General features: G+C 37.7%; 1 pseudogene and 4 gene segments (V, D, J or C); all 5 read left to right on the plus strand.

The window, feature by feature from the left end:
* The first annotated feature begins 4,366 nt into the window (after positions 1 to 4,366).
* On the plus strand, positions 4,367 to 4,818 carry LOC131362013 (Ig heavy chain V region 914-like). The segment is given in 2 exon segments: positions 4,367 to 4,412; positions 4,502 to 4,818. Coding segments are annotated over 2 exon segments (363 nt in total).
* A 2,123-nt stretch (positions 4,819 to 6,941) lies between these two features.
* On the plus strand, positions 6,942 to 7,364 carry LOC131362019 (Ig heavy chain V region 914-like; the record flags this gene model as incomplete). The annotated part of the segment is given in 2 exon segments: positions 6,942 to 6,981; positions 7,066 to 7,364. Coding segments are annotated over 2 exon segments (339 nt in total), but the record flags the coding sequence as incomplete, so codon positions are not given.
* A 3,314-nt stretch (positions 7,365 to 10,678) lies between these two features.
* LOC131370500 (Ig heavy chain V region 914-like) lies at positions 10,679 to 12,132 on the plus strand. The segment is given in 3 exon segments: positions 10,679 to 10,724; positions 10,814 to 11,128; positions 12,062 to 12,132. Coding segments are annotated over 3 exon segments (432 nt in total).
* A 3,148-nt stretch (positions 12,133 to 15,280) lies between these two features.
* Positions 15,281 to 15,833, plus strand: LOC131370651 (Ig heavy chain V region 914-like). The segment is given in 2 exon segments: positions 15,281 to 15,348; positions 15,442 to 15,833. Coding segments are annotated over 2 exon segments (351 nt in total).
* Positions 15,834 to 22,491: 6,658 nt separating this feature from the next.
* On the plus strand, positions 22,492 to 22,982 carry LOC131370516 (immunoglobulin heavy variable 4-61-like; annotated as a pseudogene).
* Positions 22,983 to 24,233: the final 1,251 nt, after the last annotated feature.

The following is a 24,233-nucleotide window of genomic DNA, read 5'->3' on the forward strand; positions in this document are numbered from 1 at the left end:
GAGGAAGGGGCCAGCTCCAAACTGTTCCCACAAAGTTGGGAGCATGGAATTGTCCAAAATGTCTTGGTATGCTGAAGCATTCAGAGTTCCTTTCACTGGAACTAAGGGGCCAAGCCCAGATCCTGAAAAACAACCCCACACCATAATCCCCCCTCCACCAAACTTTACACTTGGCACAATGCAGTCAGACAAGTACCGTTCTCCTGGCAACCGCCAAACCCAGACTCGTCCATCAGATTGCCAGATGGAGAAGTGCGATTCGTCACTCCAGAGAACGCGTCTCCACTGCTCTAGAGTCCAGTGGCGGCGTGCTTTACACCACTGCATCCGACGCTTTGCATTGCACTTGGTGATGTATGGCTTGGATGCAGCTGCTCGGCCATGGAAACCCATTCCATGAAGCTCTCTGCGCACTGGTCTTGAGCTAATCTGAAGGCCACATGAAGTTTGGAGGTCTGTAGCGATTGACTCTGCAGAAAGTTGGCGACCTCTTCGCACTATGCGCCTCAGCATCCGCTGACCCCGCTCCGTCAGTTTACGTGGCCTACCACTTCGTGGCTGAGTTGCTGTCGTTCCCAAACACTTCCACGTTCTTATAATACAGCTGAGAGTTGACTGTGGAATATTTAGGAGCGAGGAAATTTCACGACTGGATTTGTTGCACAGGTGGCATCCTATCACAGTTCCACGCTGGAATTCACTGAGCTCCTGAGAGCGACCCATTCTTTCACAAATGTTTGTAAAAACAGTCTGCATGCCTAGGTGCTTGATTTTATACACCTGTGGCCATGGAAGTGATTGGAACACCTGATTCTGATTATTTGGATGGGTGAGCGAATACTTTTGGCAATATAGTGTATATATATACACACACACACAACATACCAGCAGTTTGTGTTCATTTACAGCAGCAGGAATCATTTTAATTCTTTGAGATGGGACTAGGCAGTGTTTTGTGTTACTTTACTCTAGCAATCTTCACTCATAGTATCATTTATTACATTATTTAAAAAAAAAAAAAACATTTTTCTTTTGGTCTTTTTTTAAAGTTAATGTCCCCTATTCTTTTACAGATTCCTGCAGTCAGACACTGATCCTGTGACCATCAAACCTGATCCGTCTCATAAACTGACCTGCACAGCCTCTGGATTTGACTTTAGTAGGTATGACATGTTTTGGAACAGACAGCTTGCTATAGTCACATGAGAAGCTCACATTGTCTGGGCATTCATCCTGATGGAATATATTTAATTCCCTGAATATATGTAATATATATTGCATAAATTCACAATGTCACAGACAGATAACTATGGAAGCTGTTGTTTACAAAGCTAGGAAATTGAGCTTAGTGCCATAATCATTAAGATTAACAATGATTTCATAGTTAACTGATTGGTTTAACCACTAGATTTACTATTACATTGACTATCACTGAATGCATCCAGCATCATGACACTCAGATTAAACTCAATTACATAAAGCATCTTAGCAACCTGTGTTGTGTGAATAACTCTCTCTTTTTTTTTGGAAAACCTGATTTCACAGAAAATTCTTAGGGAGTTGAATGAGCAAGATCAGTTGTCAAGTTTTATACAAATAATCACCTGATTAAATTCAGAACTTACACATATCAATCATCATAATCCAAAGATCCGCAAGCATACATAATTATTATTATGCTAAATCTAATATTTTTTCCTTTTTGGCTTCACTGAGACTTTAACATTTGCTTTGGAAAAAGATAAGAGCATTTGATGAAGAGGCTTCTGCTCCATTATAAACCCACAGATCCTCCATCAGATGAATCTCCTCCTCATGATTTAAATACATTTCAGAAACATTCTCCTCCCATCATCAGCAGAGGTTCATATTTAGTTACGAGCTATACTACAGGTTGGATCCGACAACCTGCAGGAAAAGCTCTGGAGTGGACTGGAATAATCCATAGTGGTGGGGATACAGCTTACAGTGACAAACTGAAAAATAAGTTCAGCATCTCCAGAGACACTTCTACTAACACAATAACAATTGGAGGACAGAACATGCAGACTGAAGACACAGCTGTGTATTACTGCGCTCGTTACACACAGTGGGACGAATGCACAACATCCCTGTACAAAAACTCCTCATCCAGTGTTCATTATAACAGAATGCCCACAAGATACATGTAATGAACGGGGACGAATCGGCTGATGGCAGAGATCAAACCCAAATCATTGCCATAAGCTCTGTCACCCACAGTAGCAGATCAGACCCAAACGCAGGGATCCAGTACGTGCACTGCTTTTATTTAACAAAACTAAATACATCTACATTAAACATAAATATGACATGGAAAATTAAATAACCGCAACAAAACATGACTATAACATAAAAGCCTAAATAACACGGTGTCCGGCCTTACAGCACACATACACCGCTACGTCAACACATATATAAACATAATGACAGAAGGACAAAGGAATATAAAGCAGCACATCAGTGGAAAACAAGGGACAGGTGAGAAAGCAGGAAAACACATTAGGAAAGGGCGTGGCACCGCCCACACAGGAATAACACAATAATAAATAAACCACTTGCCAATACCCAAGGAACTGTCCCAATATCTCTTGACTATACAACACACACAAAAATAAATAAATAAATAAATAAATAAATAAATAAATATTGTAGTGTAGATTTTAAACCAAAATACCATCTCTAACATTACTGCACATGATAAACACTATAATAATCATATCACTAACAAGAACTTATTATAATGTAGTATATTTGGCTGAAAATAATCACATCAGCAGATTAGACAGATTAGATCAAGGTTTAGTTGCTGTTCCTCTCTGTTACAGCATCATGACTCCCACATGTTTTCTATCATGACATCATGATGCAAATCCAGATTGCTGTGTGTCCATGCAGTATTTATGTGCAGCTGAGCTGAGTGGAGCGATCGAGTCTCATCAACACTCACCATGAAGATCCCTTCATGGATCCCTTATTCCTGCTACTTATCAGCCTCAATGGTGAGTTTTCATGCTGAATCTCAAATATCTTTTGCACTGTTTATTATACACTAATATTTTCTTGTTTATGTGGCAGGTATTCAGTGTCAAAGTCTTGAGTCTATCCCCACTGGTTCAGTAATAAAAAAACCTGGAGAAACTCTGAGTCTTTCCTGTAAAGGATCTGGGTTTAACTTTGGTGGCTATGGCATGCACTGGATCAGACAACAAGCTAGAAAAGCTCTGGAATGGATTGGGGCTATCTGGTATGATGCCAGTAAAACTATATATGCCAAACACATTGAGGGACGTTTGGAAATTACCAGAGACAACTCCAAAAACATGGTGTATCTGCAGCTGACTGGTTTGAGTACACAGGACTCTGCTGTGTATTACTGTGCTAGAAACCACAGTGGTACAAACATCTTAATCAGCCGTCCAAAATCCTCCCACAGATGTGGTGAAAGAGAAAAGTGCATTCAATATACAGGGCATTTTCACAAGATCTGCAGGTGGCGCTAGAGCTTAACAAATATACTGTACCATTTTATGTTTCTTTAAAGTTGTCATAAGTATAACATAGTCTCATATCCTCAGTCAGAGCTAGATACTCCATCATTTTTATGTCTTTCTGTGAGACATTGAAAACTCTTTCAAGTCAAATTCCTACAGAGAAACAAAGAGGGAAATAATAACATTTACAGAAAAATTGCCAACTTTTATCCAGTGATTACTGAATACATACATTTCACAAAAGTTCCACAACATTAATTGTAACTATAAACAAACACAGAGTTCACCATATTCTTCTTTAATTAATAAATAAATTGTAACAGTAACAGGCTGCTGCTGTATAAGAGGAATAATGATCAAAATCAATGGCATTATTTATTGGAAAATAATCATCTAAAATATAATAATCTACAATATAAAAATAATTATCTTCAGGTTTGTAGCAGTAACTCCATGACACTGTTGAACCAAAGTGAGTAGAACTACACGATGCTTAATTATTGTCACCTACATCCACCACCTTTTATGATTCCTGACATCACAACACCTGGTCCTTGATTATTTTCCTATAAAACCAAACCTCCAAGTGTTTTAATCCTTACTGAATATGCTGATATGAAGAGTGTATTCTCTTCAGATAAATTTACCTGAAAAAGTCTCTTAATGTTCCAAATTTTATAGATTTATAATAACAGATAAAACATGGTCATGAGATGAGGAGGATTTCCTGTGTACAGGAATCCATCCCATTCTGACCCTAAGATAAGGAGTGTCTTTATGTAAATGTCCTTCCCTGTTATATATTTAAGCAACAAAGACCAAGAGCTTTTACTTCTTCTGCTTCAACACACACCATGATCTCTACATCCCTACTGCTGCTGCTGCTGGCAGCCGTACACTGTAAGTGTTTTTACATTTGACATGTAATACAGTTTTGATTCCTTAAAGCTTTTCACTTTTCCATCATTAAAATAAGTTTTCTTTAACAGGTGTTCACTGTGTTGAGCTGATCCAGACCGGATCCACAGTATTAACTCCTGGTCAGTCACTGACTCTGACCTGTAAAGTGTCTGGATATTCATTAACTGATAGCAGCTACTGTACAGGCTGGATACGACAACCTGCAGGAAAACCTCTGGAGTGGATCGGAGAGATATGTGGTGATGGTAACACTTACTACAGTGAGAAACTGAAAAGCAGGTTTCAGGTTTCCAGAGACACGTCCAGCAGCACAGTGACATTAACAGGACAGAACATGCAGACTGAAGACACAGCTGTGTATTACTGCGCTCGTGAACCACAGTGAGACAAATAAACAACATCCCTGTACAAAAACTCCAAGTAAACTGAAACAGTGCTAGCTCCCAACATTCTCCTTCATTAAAAGATAATTAATAATGATAACAATTCTGATTGCAGCACCAGAGCATCATGGGCAATTTGACAGTCGGTATCTGATTACAAACTGAATTGATTAGGCTCATGTTCATTTCACTCTGATGCACAGCTATCAATATCTGACATTCACTCTGTGAGGAAATCACACTTACAGCAAGGTTTTACAAATCTTCAGGCAGACTGACTGTTTGTTGAATTCCCTTCTTACACACGATTTTTACAGGAACATATCCGAATCCAGATTACACAGTTAATAGAAACATTTCGATTTATGGTTTATTAGCACTGGGGCGAAATTTGGCTTCACCTGCATACTGTATGATGCGTTTTCACAGACAAGCACACGCATCAATTTTCATTTTCCATCATGTTTAATAAAATGTGTAATAAAATATTACAAAGAAAAATAAAAAGTAGATGCTTTATTCCATCATTCACACAAATTTCACAAGATTTAAGATTGAGATGTAATGAGTAAAGAGCAGTGATGAACCTGACAGCATGAAACACACCCAGAGTCTTACAGGAAGCTTTTTCTCATCTCAGCTGTTCCTCTGTGAATGTTTTTATATCTCTAGTGGGCGTGTCATGCAAATGAAATCCTGCATTTGAACCATTTATGCTGAAACATTCAGCCCAACAACATACCAGCAGTTTGTGTTCATTTACAGCAGCAGGAATCATTTTAATTCTTTGAGATGGGACTAGGCAGTGTTTTGAGTTACTTTACTCTAGCAATCTTCATTCAATGTTAGTATTATTTATTTCATATAGGCAAAAATATTGATATATTTTTCATACTTTTATTTTTACTTTGTGTGTTCTTGCAGATTCCTGCAGTCAGACACTGATCCAGTCTGATCCAGTGATCATCAAACCTGATCAGTCTCATAAACTGACCTGCACAGCCTCTGGATTTGACTTTAGTAACTATTACATGGCTTGGATCAGACAGGCGCCTGGAAAAGGACTGGAATGGGTTGCAAGCATCTACAGTAGTAGTTACATATATTACTCCAGTGCAGTTCAGGGCCGCTTCACCATCTCCAGAGACAACAGTAAGAAGCAGGTGTATCTGCAGATGAACAGCATGAGGACAGAAGACACTGCAGTTTATTACTGTGCCCGTGACACACAGTGATACTTCCCCTTAGACATCAGTACAAAACACTTGCTATAGTCACATGACAAACCCACATTTTCAGAAGCTGTGGATTTATGGAGGTCAAAGAACCAAAATATTTTGATTATCTCTGACTTTTCCTTAAGTTATCTTAACTAATATTGATTTCCAAATTGATTGATTAGTTAAACCAATAGAGTTACTATTTTTTACCACTGATACTGTATCTGAGTGCTTTCTCTCTTTTTTAAACTGTACTGATAAAAATGCTCCACTTCTGAATTCCTAATATTTTTTTTTCTGTTCCAAGTGAGATGATTTTTATTGACATTTATAGTGATTATAATCTTTTTCATGAATAACTCATTCTAGTTATTGATCATTTGAAAAGAGGAATTTTGTGCCTCTAGAGGGCAGTCTGTACAAACTCAACCACACAATCATTACATAAAGTGTCTTAGTACCCTGTGTTGATCAATAAATTCTGTTGTCTAATTGTATATTAAATGCCGGAATATTACATTAATGCCTGTTTCAAAATGTGAATTTGTATGATGTTAAGGTGTATAAACACATACATTAGTCTTTTCTTTCATTTAGAGAAAGTATTATTAAAAATGATTTAAATTACATTTAAATACAGTGGCTTCTCAGATTCTAATAAATAGCGAGAGTGAAACATTTAGTTGTTGCTTTTCTACACAGAACCTTATAATCATCCACTCATCTATACAGTGAGCAGCATGTGGTTGTGGATTGAACACCTCCATAGTGGTCATGGACACTCCCTATTCAAATAGAGTCGTGTATAAACAGCATGTTCTTGACTGCTCTAGTTTCCAGTGAGCTCTGTGATAGATAACACTCCCATACACTTTAAATCTGGGTGAAGCAGAACTCAGAGAAGGATGATTTTAGGACAGTGTATTTTACTGGTACTCATTTCATGTAAGTTTATGTTTTTTTCTGTTGTGACTAATAGCATTATATCATTATAAAATAACATTACCTAGTTCTACTCTTCTCTTCCAGATTCTTATGGACAGTCCCTGACCTCCTCAGCTTCTGTGGTGAAGAGACCTGGAGAGTCGGTCACTCTGTCCTGTACTGTCTCTGGATTCTCAATGAGCAGCTACTACATGAACTGGATCCGTCAGAAACCAGGACAAGGACTGGAGTGGATCGGGCGTATTGAAGGTGGCACTAGCACTAGATTCGCTCAGTCACTGCAGGGCCAGTTCTCCATCACTAAAGACACCAGTAAAAACATGCTGTACCTAGAAGTGAAGAGTCTGAAAGCTGAAGACACGGCAGTTTATTACTGTGCACGAGACTCACACTGACACAACAGACTCCAGAGCTGTACAAAAACTTACACAAGCACGTCCTCATGAGCTGTAAATATTCCCTCAGCAGCAATGCTGAAGGCGGCCGAAATCCACAATAATGTCCTTTGAACAGCTGATATTGAGATATGTCTGCTACTGATGCTCTGTAAAGCCTTCATAATGGCTCTAATCTGAGGTGCTGTTAATTGGTGATTTCTGAGGCTGGTAACTCTAAATGAACTTCTCCTCTGCAGCAGAGGTCAGTTTTGGTCTTGCTTTACTGGGATGGTCTTCATGTGAGCCAGTTTCATCATGGTGCTTGATGGGTTTTGCAAATGCACTTGACAATACTGTTCCTGCAAGAACTATTCCAGAACACCTGACCTTCGTGTCTTAAAATAACAACTGACTGTTTTTTGTTGTCATTACATATGGATTACTTAAGTCCAGTCATTTCATAGTTTTGAAATCTCCAGTATTGTTCTAGAATGTAGAAAATAAGTCACTAAACAAAAAACATTGAATTAAAAGGTGTGTCCAAACTTTTGACTGGTAGTGTACATCAGTAAATAAGTCGATGTCAGTATGTGCAAAGAGAAGTATGTGCAAATTGTATTTACAGCAGATAAAGTGTTAAGAAAAGAGTAATTAAATATTTGTGCAAAAGTCTGCATTATGTACATTGTATGTACAACAGCAACAGAGATAATAAACAGTGGATAGATAGATAGATAGATAGATAGATAGATAGATAGATAGATAGATAGATAGATAGATAGATAGATAGATAGATAGATAGATAGATAGATAGATAGATAAACTAGGTGTAATCTATGAATTAACAATATCCACATTTTAATTATATTATACAGAGAAAATGTAAATGTACAGCATGAAGCAGAACTGTAACGTGGTGAAGTGTAGTGAGACATGAGTGTCCTAGCAGTGTAGTGTAGAGTTCAGAAGATTTATGGTTGTGGGGAAAAATCTGGACCTGCTGGTTCTGGTGCAGATGGTCCTGCATCTCCTCCTGGACAGGAGGAGGTTGAACAGTTTGTGACTAGAGTGGGAGGAGTCTTTGATGATTTTGTGTGCTCTGTGCAGACATCTACTGTGGTGAAGAGACTCAGTGGTAGTTGGGTGTCGATGATGCATTGGGCGCTTTTCACAACCCTTTGCAGTGATTTCTTTTCATACACTGTGGAGCTGCCATACCACACTGTGATGGAGCTTGTCAAGATGCTCTCAATAATGCAGCGGTAAACATTAGTCAGGATCTTGGGGGAAATGGTGAACTTTTTTTAATCTTCTCAGGAAGTAAGGACATTGTTGCACCTTCCTATCCAGAGTTGAAGTGTTCAAATGCCAAGACAGATCTTCAGAGATGTGGACGCCCAGGAACTGAAAGCTGGAGACTTCAGACCCATTGATGTAGATGGGGGAGTGTCTGCTTCTGTTAGATGTCCAGAAGTCCACAATGACTTCTTGGCATTGAGGGTGAGGTTGTTCATGGAACACCATGCTGACAGGCTTTGGATCTCCTCCCTGTAGGCCGATTCCTCAGTGTTGCTGATTTGGCCAATAACTGTGGTATCATCTGCATATTTGATGAACATGTTGGAGTTATGCCATGGAACACAGTCATGGGTAAACAGGGAGTAGAGCAGTGGGCTCAGCACGCAGCCTTGTGGGATGCCGGTGTTCAGGATGAGGGTTGAGGATATGTGATTCCAACCTTACAGACTGAGGTCTATTTGTTAGGAATAAAAATATAATCATTTAATATCACAAGACAATAATCACTATAATGTATTCAGTCACTTGTTCATCTTTAGGAAGTGTTTTATTCGGGTCAGAGTGCTGGATCCAGAGTCCATCCCAGGAACACTGAGCGTACAATCTGGACATGTTACAAATTCACACACTCATTCACACCTAGGGGCAATTTAATGAAGATCACTGATCTTGATCACTGTTGGGTGTAATGCATTACTTAGTAGCAGGAGCAAGTGGCTGTTTTGGAACTATTCCAAATGGAACTATTCCAATTACTTCTCTTTTTTGGCCCAGGTAGACAAGAACATTAACGTGAAATGTAAGCTATGTCCTGGTGAAAAAACTATCGGCCCCTGTCAATACCACGAGTAATTTACTGAAGCACTTGACAAGGCAGCATCGACAAACACTTTTGAGTGATCCATGTTCATCGACAGTACAAATGTTAAGCAGGCAAAACTTGATTTTACATCAGGAGTGTAGAAAATGTCCAAAGGTGAGCTAAAAAAATGATTGCAGGCTACCAGTCAAGGTTTATAGGGATTTTAGGAAGTAATTAATAATGAGTTAAATTACTTATTGAGTAATTAAATTACTTTTCAGACAGAGTAATTAGAAACACATTTTAAATACAGCATTGATGGTGTAATTAGTAATTAATAACCTTTTTCGAAGTAACTTACCTAACACTGCTGCTGATTCAATTTCTCAAAGAAGATCAATTTAAACTTTTGAATAATAAAGAAGAAGAAGTATAGAGAATAGTTTCCCTGTTGAGTTGTTGATAGATATTAGATTTCAGCTTTGCCTTCTGCTCACTAGAGATTACAATTCTTCTTCAGAATTTAAAAACACCTGATCTAGAATCTTCTCAGCTATTTCTCTCTGGATTCATCAGTTAAAGCCTCTAGAGGGCAGACTATACCAGAATGAACATCATGTTCTATTGAACGGTTTGATTATAATGTTAAATGTAGTTCATACTGTTCAGAAAACACTGCAATATTTCACCATGTGAGAGTCAAATATGGAAGCAGTTATTCACACTGTTATTTTAACACAGAAACCAGGAAATTTGTAGACATGAGAATAATTTCTGTGTTAATGTAATTATCTACATTGCAGCATACATATGACTGATAATTATTATTATTTTCATGTATTATGAATGAACTCTTGGAGCTGGAGGTCATCCCCCCAGTGTTATGCAGTGAATGGGCCATGCCTGTCATGCCAGTGGTTAAGAGGAACGGGGTTGTGAGGATTTTCAGTGAATCCGGCTCTGTGAATATGCTCATATGAAGAGTGCGTTCTCTTCACATAAATTCAGAGACCTAAGAAAGTCTCTTAATGTTCCAAATTTTATAGATTTATAATCACAGATTAGAGACGTTCATGAGACGGGGAGATTTTCACGTGTAGAGGAATCCATCCCATTCTGACCCTAAGATAAGGAGTGTCTCTATGCAAATGTCCTTCCCTGTTATATATTTAAGCAAAGAAGACCAAGAGCTTTTACTTCTTCTGCTTCAACACACACCATGATCTCTACATCCCTACTGCTGCTGCTGCTGGCAGCCGTACACTGTAAGTGTTTTTACATTTGACTTTTAATACAATTTTGGTTCCTTAAAGTTTTTTGTTTTTACATCATTAAAATAACTTTTCTTTAACAGGTGTTCACTGTGTTGAGCTGATCCAGACCGGATCCACAGTATTAACTCCTGGTCAGTCACTGACTCTGACCTGTAAAGTGTCTGGATATTCATTAACTGATAGCAGCTACTGTACACACTGGATACGACAACCTGCAGGAAAAACTCTGGAGAGGATTGGAGAGATATGTGGTAGCGGTAACACTTTCTACGGTGAGAAACTGAAAAGCAGGTTTCAGGTTTCCAGAGACACGTCCAGCAGTACAGTGACATTAACAGGACAGAACATGCAGACTGAAGACACAGCTGTGTATTACTGCGCTCGTGAATATCACAGTGAGACAAATAAACAACATCCCTGTACAAAAACTCCAAGTACACTGAAACAGTGCTAGCTCCCAACATTCTCCTTCATTAAAAAATATATAATAATGATAGCAGTTCTGACTACAGCACCGGAGCCTCATGAACAATTCGACAGTCAGTTTCTGATTACATTGAATTGATTAGGCTCATGTTCATTTCACTCATGTTCATTTCAGCTATCAATATCTGACATTCACCTGTGTGTGAGTAAATCACACTTACAGCAAGGTTTTACAAATCTTCAGACAGACTGACTGTTTGTTGAATTTGCTTCTTACACACATTTTCATGCATGGTTTCTTCACACTGTGGAGTTTTTTACCTCCAAAATTGTCCTTCACCTGCATCTGATGAGTTTTCCCAGACCGGCACACACATCCATTTTATTTTCCATTACGTTTAATAGCCTCCGTAATGAAATAATAAATGATTACATACAAAAATAGAAGGAAAAATGTTTAAAAATTCTAAACATTTGAACAGTTGTGCAAATTATGTTCCATTTTTACTGACAATTCACCTGAAAAAGTTTACTCAACCTCTTGAACTGTATACTGTATAATTAACCTGCACACACTTTAGAAATATTTGAACATTATACTTTTTGTTAAGATTTAAGGCCTGTGATGGTTGTTTTTTCTTTATTCACACAACATCTACCCAACATTTTGAGGTTTAAAGGACTGAAGGTGTGTCATAAATATGAGAACATGTTCTCCTGGGATTTACATCAAAGTCATAAACTCTAACTACAGCATTGTTATGAAGCTAAGACATTACAGCTCCATTATATCAGTGTCTCATTAAACCAGGCTGCTTCATCCACACAGCTTGATCAATTACATAGTAAATAAATAGTAAGTAACTAATATTTTGTGAATGTGTATGTTTTTACATTTGCAGGCAATGCCTCTTCTGAAAGCCTAAACACTTATATGCAAATCAACAAATCAAACCCCTTTATAAATGATTAGAGGTGTTTTCAGGAGAAGTGAGGATCTGGGTTCAGGTTCTGCTCAAACCATGTTCTTTACACTTCTACTCCTGCTGTTAACAGCTACATCTGGTAAGTGTGTGGAGAATTTTGGAGAGATGCAGATCATTGTGTACATTTTTCCTGTTGATAGATTTCACCTGAATAATTGCATGATTGTTGTTCACAGGTATTAAATGTATTGAACTGGTAAAGTCTGCAGTCATGCTGGTTAAGCCTGGAGAATCATTTTCAGTCCCCTGTAAGATCACTGGATACTCAGCCACTAGTTCCTGTACTAACTGGATACAACAATCAGGACATGCACTGGAATGCAGTGTCGGACCGTCAGGGCCAGCAAGGCCTTCTCTGCTGTGATCTGAATCACTGACTTGCATTTTAATATATTTAATATATTTTTCCATGAATGTGTATTAAATTATTCCCAGTAGTCTATTATCTACATTTCATAGCTTTTCTCTCGGTTGCGCTACTTCCAGTAGTGTATATTTATGATAAGAGTATTTATCCAATCATATTTCAGCCAGTGGCTGACATCATGTGTTGCCTGGCCTTAAGGCCTTCAGAATTAATAGTGCAGGCGCCCGTAGCTTAAAATAAGTGGCAATGAAACTGTTCCATTAACCAATCAGATTTCGAGTTAGCATCACTGGGGCCATCTAGCAGGCATACGATTACGTCAGGAATTTCCCGTCCTTTGATTGGATAGTTGGAGTAGTCAGAGGCAGCGACCCGCCCATATACAGTGTTTCTATATTCACTGTGTCTCATTTTGGATGCTGCGTTCTCCAGAGATTGCAGTTTGCTGCGTACGTCATCAAGAATGTCTTTTTTGAGAAAAGTAACCGTAATAAAATTGACTGTTCCTTGTGAGGTGTGAAATACTGTAGACTAATTTCTTTTTTACTTTGTTTTTAATTAACGGTTGATTAGTATCTATTGCCGTGGTGTCCAGTTGCAATTCTAGAATTTTCATTTAAGTGGGGCTCAGCAACCAGTGAGGGTATAATAGTAATAAATAAATGAATAAATAAATAAAATAAAGGTTTGACTAACAGGGTAGGATGGTAAACTTATTGCATAATTCCACTGTATGGCATAGATGTGTATAACATTTGAGTACTGAACAAGCCAAATACGAGTCTTCCTGATCACACACTCACACACACACACACACACACATACACACACACACTTACACAGACACACACACACACACACACTTGTCCTCTGATCCTCGGTCTGTGGATTGAAGAACGTGCTGAAAGACGGGGAGGAGCTGAAGTCTGCCGCTGTTTTCATATGAAATTTAAAGGGGACTGAGGAGATCACCAATTTGTGTAGAGTTTATGGAGAATCGCAGAATTTTAGGAGGGCTGAGTAGAAAATGGCCTAGTGACGCCCATGGTGGCGTCATAATGATGGTATAGAGGTGGATTAATTCAGGAAGGACACCAGTGAAGGCCTAGATCTGAAATGCACAGCCCGCCACTGCTGGAATGGATCGGCTGGTACTGCAGCTCAAGTGATACTGCCAGCATAAATTCACTAAAAAACAAGATCACTTTCTCAACTGAAGCCTCTAACAACACTGTGACTTTACACGGACAAATCTTTCAGACTGAAGAGATTGTTGTGTATTACTGCACTCGTAACTCACAGTGAGACAGATCAACAAAGACGCTTTAAAAAAACACCCAGTACAGAAGACTGTTAGAAGACTGTTAGTGTCTTATCTCCATGTTTTACCTTCTGTGTTTCTCAGAAGTGTGAGCAGACAACACCAGATTAAATCTACTAAATAAAGCATGACATCTCTACATCTCATTAGAACTGAGTTATGATTCAGATTGGATCATGACCATATTATTGTCCTGCAGGCCACTGAATCATTGTTCCTTGTCCAGTGGGATTGACTTTTAAATAACTTTAGGAAATGATAAATCAGTATATAGTTAAACATTTCAATATTAAACCCTTTCAGTTTAGTAAAGTCAGAGTTTTTTTTCCTAATTTGTATTGACCTTATTAAACAAGATTTATTTTTTTAAATTGTCATACAATTAAAATGATTTATATTCAGAGATTTTCAATGATTTGCTGTGAATGTTGAGGTTTTCTGAATGTCTTTTTATTGGACTTTGAATTTGCCTGCTCTCAGTATGTTCACTATTACTTTACTTGTTTAAAAAAAGTGTTGCTATCTAACAGGTGAAGGGATATACACAGGAAAATGATGTACTTGTTATTTATAGAGTATAATGATTGCAATATTTATTAAGCAGTTAACCAGATTTTTGCATATTTGTGAAAAATGTTTCATAGAAAGTGTTTTCCTCGATATGAAGTTTTATATATATGTGTGTTATAACACATAGCAAAGGGTCTGGGCCAGATCTGGCATTAAGCTGGCACTGCTGGCTGAGTGATGGCATGGCAAGTGGTATGTCAACCAGATGCAGACCAGGTCTGACAATGATGGCACTCTTTATATGATGGCATGCCAGATGTGGCCCAATTATGTTTTCTGTGGGCCAAATCTGGGTCAGCAGTATGGCCCAGTGCTGTCCCTGTTCTGAGCAAACAGTGTGGCCCAGTGCTGGCCTTGTGCTGGCCCATGCGTGGCCCACCTGTGGCAAACCAGATATGGGCCACCCAAGGGTGATCATTCTTTGTGGTATGTGGGCCGAGTGTAAGTGCACTGTGTGGGCCAGATTTGGGCCAGACCTATTTTGCTGTCTGGCACACGTCTCCAGCAGCACAGTGTTTTTAAAGGGGCAAAACTTTCAGACAGAGATACAGCTGTGTATTACTGTGCACAAAAGTGACATTCATTCAGATTACTGAAAAAAATGAACATTGTGGTTAAAAGAGAAAGTTCCAAATATAAAATCTTTTTGTAATTGGGGTTTATTAAATTCATAAAAAAGACTTTTAAACAAAATAGTTTTTCGCCTGTTATAAACCCACATATCCTCCATCAGATGAATCTCCTCCTCATGATTTAAATACATTTCAGATACATTCTCCTCCCATCATCAGCAGATAAGCAAATCCAAGCATCAGAGCTGGATCTCACTCTATTTATATGATGTGATGGTGTCTGTTAAACTTTGGAGAACAGAGAAGACTCCAGTACAAACAACACACACCATGTTCTCTACATCTCTACTGCTCCTGCTGGCAGCTGCTTCTTGTGAGTGCTTTATCAAATTCATTCATTTACTAGATGAAGAATAAAGGTGCAGCAGATATTGTGTGAGATATCACCATGTGTTTTCCTCCACAGATGTACATGGTGAGGAACTGACTCAGCCTGCTTCCATGACAGTCCAGCCAGGCCAGAGTCTCTCCATCCACTGCAAGGTTTCATATTCAGTTGAAAGCTATGATACAGCTTGGATCCGACAACCTGCAGGAAAAGCTCTGGAGTGGATTGGATACATCGATAGTGATGGGGATACAGCTTACAGTGACAAACTGAAAAATAAGTTCAGCATCTCCAGAGACACTTCTACTAACACAATAACAATTGGAGGACAGAACATGCAGACTGAAGACACAGCTGTGTATTACTGCGCTGGTTACACACAGTGAGACAGAATAGTGGATTCCTCTTACAAAAACCTTATGAGACATGTTACACACATCCTCTCAATGCAACTAATAAATCATCTCAGTCACACTTTCACTTTCTTTCACTGGAATGAAGTTGTGATCATTTTCAGCATTTTAAAACAGTCACACAAAGTAATTTTCAAATAAAAAAAGAAAACATTATTGAAAGAGTGTTCATTCTGAACCTTTATTAATTCTTTATTTTACATTTTTAACCAACAGTTGAATCAGTGTTTACTGAGTGGATTCAGGAATAATACAGCATGTTTCCAGCAGTGTGTTGTGTTTAACACACAGTCTGTTCTCACAGTGTGAGGTGCAATAATTGAAACAACTGAAGGAGGCAGCAGAGTTTAACAAATAAAGTGAAAAAAGTGAATCCACAAACTGCATTCTGTATGAGACTCATTCACTATCACTCATTATCAGACACGTATTGATTTTTCATAATTTAGGATGATTTGTGCTACATATTACCATATTTACACCAGATATGTAGCATTTTATGAAAACAAAATAAAAAAATACATTCTATCCTACTTCGTCCCTCAGTCATTATCATGATGATGTGAAACCTCTGCTAGATTTGAGCTTTACAGATTAATTGATTAAGTGAATGCTTTAATTTCTTTTGCAAGTTTAAAATGTTAACATTTCATATTATGGGTTTATGTGAAACATTGAAGACTAAAACATTTTAGAGAACTCCTCTCAATGTCTACTGGGTAAAGGGTTTTCCTCCATGTGGTTTATTTGAAACGGATAAGTAAAAAAAGAGAAGCAGATGCTTAAAATTATTCCATCATTCACAAAGATTTAATAACAGACAAGTTGTTGGCATGAGCTCCTGACTAAATGAATCAGTGATGATTTGTGACCTGAATTATTTCTTTAATTAATTTCAGTTTATTTTAAACACACAGAAGAAAAAATGACAGTTTCTGAACAAACCAGAATGTTCTTCTGGGTGTTACAGTTTAGAGGTTGAAAGTCATTTATATACTAAATTTAAGTTGCTTATTCAGTTTTAAATAAATATAAAGTAACTTAAGCACCAAAGAACATTTTTCACTGTGGTTATAAAAACATGTAGAAGACCAGCAAAACAATAGGTAAATGAATATGCAAAATGTTCACCTTACAGCTACATATAGAGAAATATCAGCCACCGTCACAACTACATTTTACACAGTAACTAATCCCCACATTATCATAAACTCAGCTTAAACAACTAGATCAGCATTTATCAAAAAATAATACAAGTGTTTACTTAGTTGATATTTAGTAATAATTTTTTTTTTCTTCATTTATTATTTCAAATGTTATCTCAAATAAATGGTAATAATTAAAATTACAAATTAGATTTTAACTCTTTTCTTAGTGTATTAGATGTAAACTGTTTCAATATTTATAATGTTATTAGAAGATAATTTTTCAATTCAATTTATTTGCATAGCGCTTTTTACAATGAACATTGTCTCAAAGCAGCTTTACAAAAATAGAGAAACAGAAAGGAGAAAAAAAAGAAATATTAAATGAAATTATTAAACTATTTTATCCCTATTTATCCCTAATAAGCAAGCCTGAGGTGACAATGGCAAGGAAAAACTCCCTGTGATGAAATGAGGAAGAAACCTTGAGAGGAACCAGACTCAGAAGGGAACCCATCCTCATTTGGGTGACACTGGACAGTAAATAATGTAAGTGTAAATAATGTCCTATCTACAACTGTAACCATGGGCCTATGAGGAACTATTAAGTCAGTGTAGTTTCTGAGTTCATTATAGACACTAATTCCTTGCTATCAGAAGGTGACAGATGTAACGGGAGATCTGTGATGGTGTTAAAGTCCCCAAATGGCTCTGTCCACGGCTGTCTCCTGGGTCACAGGCTGTCCACACAGATCCATCCACAGCATCAGTGGGCACTACTGGAACATCCAGACAGTAAGGCATTACAATAATCCAACCTAACAAAAGCATGAACTAGTTTTTCTGCATCATGAAGTGACAACATATTTCTTATCTTAGCAATATTTCTAAGATGAAAGAAGGCTACCCTAGTGATATTATCTACATGAGCTTCAAACGAAAGACCAGAGTCAATAATCACACCAAGATCTTTTACTGCTGGACATGAAACAGAAAGACCATCCACTGTTACTCTGCAATCAGAAAGCTTACTTCTAGCTGCATGTGGTCCAAGTAAATGACCTCTGTCTTGTCAGATTTAAGCAGGAGGAAGTTAGTAAGCATCCACTGTCTAATGTCTTTTACACATTCTTCAATCTTAATGAGCTGGTGTCTCTCATCTGACTTAGCTGAAACATATAGCTATGTGTCTTCGGCATAACAGTGGAAGCTAATACCATGTTTACGAATAATTGCACCAAGGGGTGGCATATATAAGGACAGAAGCAGTGGGCCTAAGACAGAACCTTGTGGAACACAGAACATAACCTTGGTATGCATAGAGAAGTCACCAATTAGATCTACAAACTGATAACGGTCAGTCAATTAAGACCTGAGAGGGCTGTTCCTTTAACACCAACATGTTCTACCTTATCAAGTAGAATAGTGTGGTCAGTGGTGTCAAAAGCATTTGTTGATATGAGGACGTTTTCTGTAAAGAGATGTTTATATCGAGTTGTTGGAAGAAGTCTCCAGTATCAGGGTCAGGGTTAAAGCTGTGACTTTATTTTCAGTATGGGTAAGTCTTCAAGACAGAGGAGTTTTACTCAGTAGCAGGACAAGTGGTGAGGGAAGGAGTGTTTCTAGCTGAAATAATGTTTGAAATAACAAGAAATAACTTCATTGCTGATTATTTCTCTATAACAAAATCTCCCCAGTGTTTTATTCCTTACTTACTGGCACTGAGTTTCTCCACTTGTGTTTGTTTATGTAAAGCTCCAAGTAAGTAACAGCAATTTATTATTAATACAAGACAATGAGAAGGCAGTCTGAGTGAATAAACCATTCAAATTACAATTTTCACATTCAAACTTTTTTTTTGTCACACTCATAATCATATACAATACAACATGTAGTGAAATGCTTTTTAGGACTGTCCTTAAAAATTAATTAACACTAATATAACTATCACTAGAGTAAAACAATAAAGATAATACAAATGAGATACAATAAAATAAAATAGAAAATATAGGGCATATAGGGAATATAGAGGGGAACTATGGTGGAAAAGTAAAGAAAAGTACAGAAATATCTGAATACAGTGATTGGATTTGTATAAAATACAGTGATGTGGTATGAATGGAATGATGAATATAAATATAGAATGTTGTATTTATTGGTAAAGCGCATGTAGTGCAATTTTACTATTGTGCAATTGTGCTTTAGTCCAGCTGGGGTAGTGGATGTTATGGCATAAGTCTAGAAAAGTCCAGGCTCTAGGTGTTCTCCTGGTTGAGGGCCTGAATGACCTGCAGGATGAAGCTGTGGAAGTGTTTCCCTGAACTCATGAGAGAAAAGAGACCATTGTTGGGATGGCTGAGGTCTTTCACTATCTTCCTGCCCTTGGTCCAGCACCACTTGCTGTAGACTCCAAGTGAGGGAGCTCAGTGTACACTCAGCTGATTGCACCACCCTCTGTAGAGATGTCAGGTTCTGGGTGATGTGAACACCTAGGAACCAGAAACTGTCCACTCTCTCCACTTGGCTCCCGTTGATCATAAGTGACTCAGGCACTCAGGACTAGTAGTCCTCTATCAATTTCTTTGTCTTGCTGATGTTCAGGAGATTGTTCTCCTGATTTTTAATCTCCTCTAGATAAACCCTCTTACTGTTGTAATCTACCACACAATGATTCCTATGAATTTATAGGATATATAAATTAAATAGCTACATTTAGTAAAACAGGTTCTTGAATGTTTCCTAATGTGTTCATTAGATAAGTAAGGCATCTTCAAAAATTATTTGACTTGTGTTCCATTTCTGATAGAGAAACATTCTGTTGTAGGGATTTATAAAGTTACCTTATCATTCAGATAGCTATACAGTGAGCAGCATGTGGTTGTGGATTGAACACCTCCATAGTGGTCATGGACACTCCCTATTCAAATAGAGTTGTGTATAAACAGCATGTTCTTGGCTGCTCTAGTTTCCAGTGAGCTCTGTGATAGATAACACTCCCATACACTTTAAATCTGGGTGAAGCAGAACTCAGAGAAGGATGATTTTAGGACAGTGTATTTTATTACTACTCATTTCATGTAAGTTTTTTTATGTAAGATAATTACTAGAATTATAATCATTATAAGATACCATTACCTAGTTCTACTCTTCTCTTCTAGATTCTTATGGACAGTTCCTGATCTCTGCTTCTGTGGTGAAGAGACCTGGAGAGTCGGTCACTCTGTCCTGTACTGTCTCTGGATTCTCAGTGGGAAGCAACTACATGAACTGGATCTATCAGAAACCAGGACAAGGACTGGAGTGGATTGTCAATGTATTGACACTGGCACTATGGCACTATATTCACTCTGTCACTGCAGGGCCAGTTCTCCATCAATAAAGACACCAGTAAAAACATGCTGTACCTAGATGTGAAGAGTCTGAAAGCTGAAGACACGGCAGTTTATTACTGTGCACGAGACTCACACTGACACAACAGACTCCAGAGCTGTACAAAAACTTACACAAGCACGTCCTCATGAACTGTAAATATTCCCTCAGCAGGAAGCTGCAGAGACATTTATTATAAAGAACAACATCTATTTACACTTAGCTTTGAGATCTTCTTCTTTATTCCAATCTCTTCTAGTAGTTATTAATATTAATAATAATTCCCATGTTATTTATCACATTTACATTATAATGTCTTGGCAAATCAGCTCCAGGACAATGATTCTGATGACTAGTTGTCTATATACTGTACTATTCATGCTTTTATTCTTCCAATTTGTTATGCCAGCTGCAAGAACACTACAGGTCAATAGTTAATTCCTGAATTTGGAAACACAGAGTCTATTCAGCAGAACAGAATCTGATGAGAGATCAAACGAAATGTACAAGTTTTCTTCAGGATCTCTACTACAAACTCCTGAATATAAAAATCACCTTTAGGGGGCAGCAGCACACTTGTTTTCACGAAGGATTCATGAAACTATGAAATCTAATAGATTAAGTTTTTTTATGCAAATTTGTCCTGTATTATAAAAAAAAAAAAAAAAAAAATCAGCCTCTTGCTCACCAGAAGTTTGTGTCACACAACTGAATCAAAGAGGTTGATGATGGGGCAGAGGGTCACTCACTACTACATCTTTGTTATAATGATAACCAAAGGTACCTGAGACTCCTTTACTTTATATTTCTACCCTCAGAATATCTTGTCTGTGTTGATGATCATCTTGGATTGTTATGTTTTATCTGCTAGGTGTCAGCAGTGATGAGATCAGACTGGACCAGTCTCCTGCTGTGGTAAAGAGACCTGGAGAAACTGTGAAGATCTCTTGTAAGATACACAGCTTTGATATGACTGAGTACTACATGCAACCAGGGAAAGCTCTGGAATGGCTTGGCCAGATGGATGCTGGCAAAAATCAACCAATATATACAGAGACTGTGAAGAACCAGCTCACCTTTACAAAAGACGTCTCAGCAAGTCTTGACCTCTAAGTACAACACAGTACTTAGAGGTCAAGACTCTGAGGACAGTGGACACTGCAGTTTATTACTGCGCTCGAGAAGCCACAGTGACTGGATCTAAGGAAGCAGCTGTACTAAAACCAGACACACATTTTCACACAGTGTTTATTTTGAACAAGTCACATGTACTGTAATCATTTATCTATTATGTTCTGTGGTTATTGAAAAGCTCAATTAGATTTTGTTTACAATTGATTATATTACAATCCAGAAATAAATAAATGTGTATTAAACACTTTAATGTTTTCTTGAAATGTTGAAAATCTTACCCACCATTCAGACTCTCTAAAGACCAAGTGATACCATTTCTGATCACCCATTATATCTGTACTTTTATACTGGCAGTTTGGCTTTAACAGCATCAACAATGTTCATTTTCTGGTTCTCTACATGACTCTAAATAAATTGCAGTTAAATTTCTCTGTCTGCATCTGCAGGTTTTATGTGTTCAGGAGTCCACAAGAGAACAAATGTCATTTCAGGAACACTGAGTGTACAGTTGTACAATTTACAGAAGACAAGTCACCTGTTTGATTCCTGATTCAATTTCTTGAAGAAGATCATTTTAAACTTTTGAATAATAAAGTAGATGAAGTATAGAGAATAGTTTCACTGTTGAGTTGTTGATAGATATTAGATTTCAGCTTTGCCTTCTGCTCACTAGAGATTACAATTCTTCTTCAGAATTTAAAAACACCTGATCTAGAATCTTCTCAGCTATTTCTCTCTGGATTCATCAGTTAAAGCCTCTAGAGGGCAGACTATACCAGAATGAACATCATGTTCTATTGAACGGTTTGATTATAATGTTAAATGTAGTTCATGCTGTTCAGAAAACACTGCAATATTTCACCATGTCAGAGTCAAATTTGACATGAGAATCATTTCTGTGTTAATGTAATTCTCTAGAGTGCAGCTTACACATGACTGATAATGACAAAGGATTGTTTATCTAATTATTATTATTTTCATGTATTACGGCAGAGATTCAGATGAATTTGAGTGAACTGGAAATAGATCAGTTTTCAACTGCTCATTAGTCTTCCTTCAACACAAACATGTTAGCTTCAGCTCCACTGCTGCTGCTGGCTCTCGCCCCCTGTGAGTGTTTGGATTGAAGCTTTATTATTTCATCTGATCCTTTCAGTTGGACATGTCAACCTTTTCTTTTTCTCTTTTCACAGATGTGTTCTGTGCTACTGAGCTCATCCAGCCAGACTCACTGCTTATAAAGCCAGGAGAGACTTTAACCATCACCTGTAAAGTGTCTGGAGCTTCTATCACTGATAGCAGCAGCCACTATGGAACAGCTTGGATTCGACAACCTGCAGGAAAAGCTTTAGAATGGATCAACACCATTTATTATAATGGCAGTGTTAATAAGAAAGATTCACTTAAAGACAAGTTTGTGGTTTCTTGAGACACTTCCAGTAACACTGTGACCTTAGGGGGACAGAACATGCAGACTGAAGACACAGCTGTGTATTACTGCGCTCGTAATCCACACAGTGACACGACAAGCTGCAGTGCAATTCACTTCTTAAATTAAATAACAAACAACATTTTACCAAGTAACTAATTCCCACATTACAAACACTTACAGTCTAAACACTCAGCTAATTATTTAACAAAAACTAATAAAAAGTTTACTCAGTTCATTGTTATGAAGAATATGTTGCTGTTTGAAATGAAAAATGTCTGAATGTCCAGTTAACATTCCATCTGTTTCACATGTTTGAAAGCAGTTTTTACTTCATATAACTGAGTTCAAATTGATACAATAATTCCTCCAATAATGTTGAGTCAATAAACAACAAGATACAGAGAGAGGTATTAGAAGAACAAAACACGTCCACACATGCTACTGTATCCCAGCACCCTGTCCTTGATTATTTTCATACAACATCATGCCCCATGTGTTTTATTCCTTACTTATTCTGTCACTGAGATCTTCTGCTTCTGCTGTATTTTAGATAAAGGTGAAATTATTCTCAATACAGGACCAAGTTACTGATTTCTGATTCATAGAGAGGACAGCTTTCTCTCGTGTGAACGAAACAGCATGAAACACACCCAGAGTCTTACAGGAAGCTTTTTCTCATCTCAGCTGTTCCTCTGTGAATGTTTTTATATCTCTAGTGGGCGTGTCATGCAAATGAAATCCTGTATTTGAACCATTTATACTGAAACATTCAGCCCAACAACATACCAGCAGTTTGTGTTCATTTACAGCAGCAGGAATCATTTTAATTCTTTGAGATGGGACTAGGCAGTGTTTTGAGTTACTTTTCTTTAGCAATGTTCATTCAATGTTAGTATAATTATTCATTTCATATAGAGCATCATTTTAAGGATTTTCATATTTGCTTTTTTAACATGAACATAAATGTTTGTATGTTCTTGCAGATTCCTGCAGTCAGACACTGATCGAGTCTGATCCAGTGATCATCAAACCTGATCAGTCTCATAAACTGACCTGCACAGCCTCTGGATTAGACATTAGTAGCCATTACCTGGCTTGGATCAGACAGGCGCCTGGAAAAGGACTGGAATGGGTTGCAAGCATCTACAGTAGTAGTAGTTACATATATTACTCCAGCACTTTTAAGGGCCGTTTCACCATCTCCAGAGACGACAGTAAGAAGCAGGTGTATCTGCAGATGAACAGCATGAAGACAGAAGACACTGCAGTTTATTACTGCGCCCGTGACACACAGTGATACTTCCCCTTAGACATCAGTACAAAAACACATACTTGCTCTAGTCACATGATAAACCCACATTTTCAGATCCAAGGAGG

The sequence above is a fragment of the Hemibagrus wyckioides genome, linkage group LG02 (genome assembly GCF_019097595.1).
Source record: "Hemibagrus wyckioides isolate EC202008001 linkage group LG02, SWU_Hwy_1.0, whole genome shotgun sequence".
Taxonomy (NCBI): Eukaryota; Metazoa; Chordata; class Actinopteri; order Siluriformes; family Bagridae; genus Hemibagrus; species Hemibagrus wyckioides.